A 6,000-nucleotide genomic window follows, 5' to 3' on the forward strand; every position below is an offset into this window, starting at 1 on the left:
TTACTATCCCAGGTTTACAAGTGAGACCCAGAGAAATTAAGTGAATTACCTAAGAGAAAAGGCACTACCACCTTTTGAACTCAGGCAGTCTGATCCCAGAACCAGAGTTTGTAACAACCACCCTATACCACTGATGCCTTCCTGCCCAGTGATGCTGTCTGAACTCAATGTTTTACTGAAACGAGTGGAAATGTTTTGGATGGTACAGGAAAGAAGAGTGTATCACACTATTGTGGCTTGTCATGGGTACCTAGATTCAACACTCATAGAATGAGTTTGTGTCCACTAGATGGCATTGCTGTTTTAACAAAATGTGAACCAACCAATATTTAGACTTAGGAGTCTGCTAAATTTGAAAGCACTTGCAGGATAATCTAATTGCATCCCTGAAAGTCTAGTAGAAGAAACCACAAAAATTTAGAGCATATCTAGAGATCTGTAATGACTAATGGTATCTTGAAACAATTTATAAAAATATGTACTCGTTCATTTTGCATGTCAATGCCTGTGCACAATATCTGGATACATTTTGAGGTTATCTAGTTCAAATTGCATCAGGTCATAGAAGAATAGACTGAGGGCCAGAGAGAAAAAGTGACTTGTCCAGAGCACCAGACCTGATGGTTTTGCATATAGTTCTCTTTCCATAGTGCTTCCTACTGATGCTAAATTGCAAAGAAGCTGTGATTTCTGAACTCTTATGAGTTTTCGTTTGGGGTATGGACCAGAAGATTGCCCAACTACCATGAGTTTTTGTTTCATTAGGATTCAAACCTGTGTTCTAAATCAATAGTTGAGTCAGGAACTTAGATATTAAGTAGGATAAAATAAAAAAAATGGTGGCTTAACCTTTTTTTTCACATGCTCTTTTGGAAAGACTGTCCCTGTTAGTTGACAGCAGTTTGTGGATATTAAACCCACAGAAGGTAGCAGGGTAATGGGTGTGTACGGCGACTCTAGAATCAGACTGCTTGGGGTGACCCTGGCTCTATCATTTAGTAACCATTAGGCCCTGGGAAGTCATGAGACATTTCCAAGCCTCTGTTTCTGCATCTGTAAAATGGGAATAAAGTATTTACTTATCCTTTAAGATGTTTGTGAAAACTAAATGTGTATGAAGTGCCTGTGATGTAGTAAAAACAAGGTTGGGATAACAGTAATTGAATATTTTTGTTATTACAGTTGAGGTTTAGTTTTCTGTGTCTCTCAGTTGTGAAAATTGTGCTTTGTCAATCGCTTCTTTACTCACTGTCACATGCTGAATCGCTTAAAGGGAGAAATAACATTTCAGGTTTAAATTGTGTAATATTGCTCCTTCCTCAACCAGATAGTACAAGTAGCCAAGAATATGGTCATGTATTTCATTCTGTGTTCACAGCATCTTAATTTAAAACACTAGTCAGCTTTAAGCTCCTACTTGCAGGTTAGACAGAGAAGGTGACTGAGCACAAGGCATTCAAGTAACAACAGCTAAGAGTTATTGAGCACTTGCTGTGTGCCAAACATCACTCTGTTTTATGTCTCCACTTATTTAATCCTTACAACAACTCTGTGAGCTACAAACTAATACTTTCCTCTTTTTAAAGATGAGTGGATTGGGAATGGGAAATTTGTTCCAGCTCAAATAATAAGCCACAGAACCAGGATTTGAACCCAGGTGGTGTGGTTCTTAACCATTGTGCTCTGCTACCTCTCAGGTGGGGTGTGATGAAGCCTCAAAGGTCCCCGAGCTCCAGACTGCTTTCCCCAGCACCTGAAATACTCCAGTGAAGCCTGGTGGAGCCATTGTTCAGTTAGTTCTTCCAGGCTACCATTCACATGCAACTCTGCTACCTAGGAGGGTATGTGTTAAACCTCCCTCAATATTTTTATGGCAGTTAGTTAATGAGATAAACTGGTTAAACATTTAATAGACTCCTGAGCCTAACAAGGCAAGACAGTTGCAACAGTTCAGAAGAGAGCTTGCCTAGGCTGGGGCCCTGTTGAGGCTCACTCCTTAGGAAATGAAGGACATTGCAGCCGAAAGACGACTGGGTTGCTGATGTAATCTTGCCCCTGAGTAGCTTATTTGTCGCTGTTGTGTTCTGTAACATTCCAGACTACACTCTTTTCATTGCTGTAATTCAGAATCCCTTACGGAATTCTTGATTTCAGATTTACAAGAACCTTAGCAGTCTTCTGGCCTCCCCACCCCAGGCCTTTACAAAAAAGGAAACTGAGGTACCATTTGCTTAAGGTTTGTCCCCTGTTATCTCAGAGGAAAAGATAGACCCCTGTTCATTTGGTTATTCCACACTGTTTCTATATCACTTTGAATAGCATCATTTTGAATAGTTGCTCAAATTTCCCTATTTATACCCATAACATTTTTCCCTCAATGAAAACTGAAATTCAACAGACAGCTTCTGTTCTTCACAGATACCATCTTTCTATTTGTCATTTCTTCTTTCTTCCTTTGTTTGAAATAAACTTTTATGGGACAAGGGAACAATGACATTTATTAGGATATATTTTAAAATCAATTTGTTTTCTCAACAGAAGCCACGAATGCAAGTAATTCAATTTAGATATAAGAAAATGACCCGACTAAATAGAACCAAGGCAGCTTCAAAGCAGAATTTCCAGAAAACGAACTGGGAGGAGACTTCCACTTACCGATTTCAGTCATCGTTATCCCTGGTGCTAACTGCCCGTTGTTGAAAGAGCTATAGGTAAACAAGTTGGGTACGGATGTGAGGTCATAGATAGGTTCTTGCTTTATCTGTTTGATTCCAGTCATGTCAAGTCCTGACTGATCAGGGGATGGCTGGCCGGAATCCACGCTGTAGTAGCCCTCGGACTTGGGCAGGTCAATGACGTGCCCGTTGGCATAGGTGCCGCTGGTCTCGTTGCTGAGGCTGCTCAGGCCGTTGCTGAGGCTGCTGCTATACACCCTGGCAAGGGCTTCCGCCTCCCCGCTCTGCTGCTGCCGCTGTTCCTGCAGCCGCTGCTGGTGCTTCTGCACCTCGGCATACAGGCTGTCCCTTTGCTTCTTGGACATCCTTCCGAACTTCACAGCTGCGTGAGAGAGAAAAGCAGAAGACAGCGCTTGAGGGTGTCATTCTCGGTAACCACCTTGGGTCCGAGGGGGTCATGAATGGTTGTCCCTTCAATATCAAATGCACAAGCTCCTAGCACCATCAGCTGAGCCCACTCATTTGCACTCTACATCGGGTGAAAAGTTCTGTTCAGAGGGTGCCTGTACTACTGGTTTATGTTCATAGTGACAACTGAACCTAAGCTAAAAAGACATGTAAAAATTCATGCTGTATTTCTCATTGCCATGAAATTAGAAGGCACATTTCCTTGTTGCTTTTTACTTATGAAAAAACCAAAAAAACAGAAAAACAGAAACTACCAATAATACCTGCTATTCAAATGTCAATCAACACTCATTAACTTTCCCACCTAAGGGTGAGGATGACTAGACTGTCGAGTAGGACCCTATAATGTCACTTGCAGACCTGTTCTCTAGACAGAAGGCTGAAGTAGCACCATGTGGACAGGGTGGTGAACATAATTTTAAGTAAAACACATCATTTGCCATCAGTTGGCTTTTGGAATAAAATTATTAGAATTTTTGGAAAACAGCAATTTTGTGCATCCAGTGCCCAGCAAGCGAGCCAACTGCAACTGCCCTTTCTCATTCTATCGCCCCTAAGTTTACTTTGTCTGTCTCTTTAGGCAAAACTCCCAGCCATTTTGGGGAAAAAGGGGAGGAAACTCTGTGCGTGGTCACAGTGTGATATAAAGATGCTCTCATTTCAGTGTGTTGTTTCTTAACTTTTGGACCCTAACTTTCTGAACTGTCATGCAAATTAACATTTTTCCTCATAAGTTGTCAACTCCCTCTTTAGGATGTGACTATCCCGAGTTACAGGGCTACCTTGTCTGAATCATCAAGTACTACTCAGCTCTTGTTAATGGTGGGGATGATGACAAACTTGGAGGCTCCCCTCTGAGTTTCTGTTTCTTTTCTTTTCTTTTTTTTTTTTTTTGTCTTTTGTCTTTTTCCGTGTCCGGCAATGGGATCGCAACCNAACTCCCTCTTTAGGATGTGACTATCCCGAGTTACAGGGCTACCTTGTCTGAATCATCAAGCACTACTCAGCTCCTGTTAATGGTGGGGATGATGACAAACTTGGAGGCGCCCCTCTGAGTTTCTGTTTCTTTTCTTTTCTTTTTTTTTGTCTTTTGTCTTTTTCCGTGTCCGGCAACGGGATCGCAACCCTCGGTGTTGCCCCCGCGCCTCGCTCAGCCAGTGAGCGGGAACCGGTCTGTATGTGGGATCCGAACCCTCGGGCGGGAGCGCCGCCATGCCTCCCAAGCGGCGCACCATCCAGTGCGCCACCGGGTCGGCCCCCTCTGTTTCTTTTCTTTTGTGACAATGTTACCGTCACCTCTTGGTGTTGTAAGCTCAGAGACTGTAGGAAGAAAAAAGTGGAGTGCAGAAACAGGTTCAATTCCTGGATCCAGTCACTAGGATTGGTGCTCTTCTGAGGATAACTAAATGGTGAAGTGCTTAGGAACTCTGTAGCGTGAAGGGGCCGCAGGAGAAATCCTTGCTGTGAGAGGGCTACCACTGGCCCCCGACAATACTCCTCCCAAATTCATTTTCTCCTTCCACTGGGTGCAGAGCTACCAATCTTTATCTGAGCACAGACTGTTCAGAATGGAGACCCCATTGCCCAGCGCCCTCACTGGCAGCTGTGGCTGTGGTTCAGTTCTGATTGACAGGAAGCGAGTGGAAGTGTTGCAAACACTTCTGGCTATCAGGAATGACATCCCTTCCTTTTTTGCCTGCTGGACTGTGGATGTGAGGGCTGGATTTAGAGAAGCCCAAATATTTCCTATTTCTCTTTAATCCTTTTTAAAAACTTACATTCTGGCTTTCTGATGCTGCCTAAGTAGAAAAATAAAGTGGTAATTATCCAGTAATTTTTCAGAAGGAAGACAAGGAATCGGATTAATTCAGACCAAACTCCCCTTTCCACCTCAGTTGTCACTTTTATAGGGTCTTGAATCATTTAGATCATTGTGTTTAACTTCATTTGCAGAGACACTGCTTTTATTAGATTCTGTTTCTTAGAGACAAATTTATTTGCTTCTGATTGCAGAAATATTTCTGGTTGTCTATGGACAGAATTCTACAGTAACTTTCAGGGTTTTTAGCTTTCTCTCTACCTTTATATATATATATATATATATATTTTTTTTGTCTTTTTTCATGTCCGGCAACGGATCGCAACCCTCAGTGTCGCGCCCGTANCAGGGTAAATCCACTTTCTGGCTTATTTAGTAGAATTGTTTTGCACTTATTTGTTTAAAACTTATAGGGAATTAAAAATTGAGAATGAGAAACTTCTGACATGGAGACAGAAATGTCGTCTCTTTTAAAACCCTTTCCATTGTTAATCCTTGCTTTAGATTGTTATATACTCTATGTTCAGGTGAGTTATACCTGTGGTGGATTGATTGCTTTAATGATCCTGATTCCTTTTGCCTGTTCCCTTCCATGCCCTTCCTGATGTCAATTTGCTGCGCTCTTTCATTCTGTGCAGGCATACTGCCCACACCTGACTCAGGGTCATCTGACCTGCTTTGGGTCAATGGGATATTGACAATTGTGACACAAGCAGAGGCTTGAAAACTGCTTGTGAGGTTGGGCTCCTCACCATGACAAGGACATCCCTGAGCTAGCTTGCTGGAGGAGAAGATACGTGAAGCAGAGCCAAGCTTCCTCAGTTATTGCAGACAAAGCCATCTACAACCAGCAGAGCCACAGAACCACCTGTCGCTGACACATGCAGAATTCCGAGGTTCACCACAGACCTCACAATCAAAGCTAACAAACAATGTCAAGAAAGTATGCTGCCACAACCTCTGCCCTGGTGAACATCTGAAAACTCAACAGGGAAAAGCTATGCCTTTTCTAAGAAATCAACTTCCCAGGTCACTGAG

The 6,000-nt window shown here is 42.6% G+C and overlaps 1 protein-coding gene across 1 annotated transcript in view; it reads right to left on the reverse strand.

The window, feature by feature from the left end:
- RORB (RAR-related orphan receptor B) overlaps positions 1 to 6,000 on the reverse strand; it is a 79,179-nt gene that overhangs the window by 40,106 nt on the left and 33,073 nt on the right. Inside the window, exon 4 of the mRNA XM_008587269.1 lies at positions 2,656 to 3,057. Within this exon, the coding sequence (XP_008585491.1) occupies positions 2,656 to 3,057 (402 nt within the window). The remainder of the gene's footprint in view (positions 1 to 2,655; positions 3,058 to 6,000) is intronic.

This window comes from Galeopterus variegatus, unplaced genomic scaffold (assembly GCF_000696425.1).
Source record: "Galeopterus variegatus unplaced genomic scaffold, G_variegatus-3.0.2 Scaffold4327, whole genome shotgun sequence".
Taxonomy (NCBI): Eukaryota; Metazoa; Chordata; class Mammalia; order Dermoptera; family Cynocephalidae; genus Galeopterus; species Galeopterus variegatus.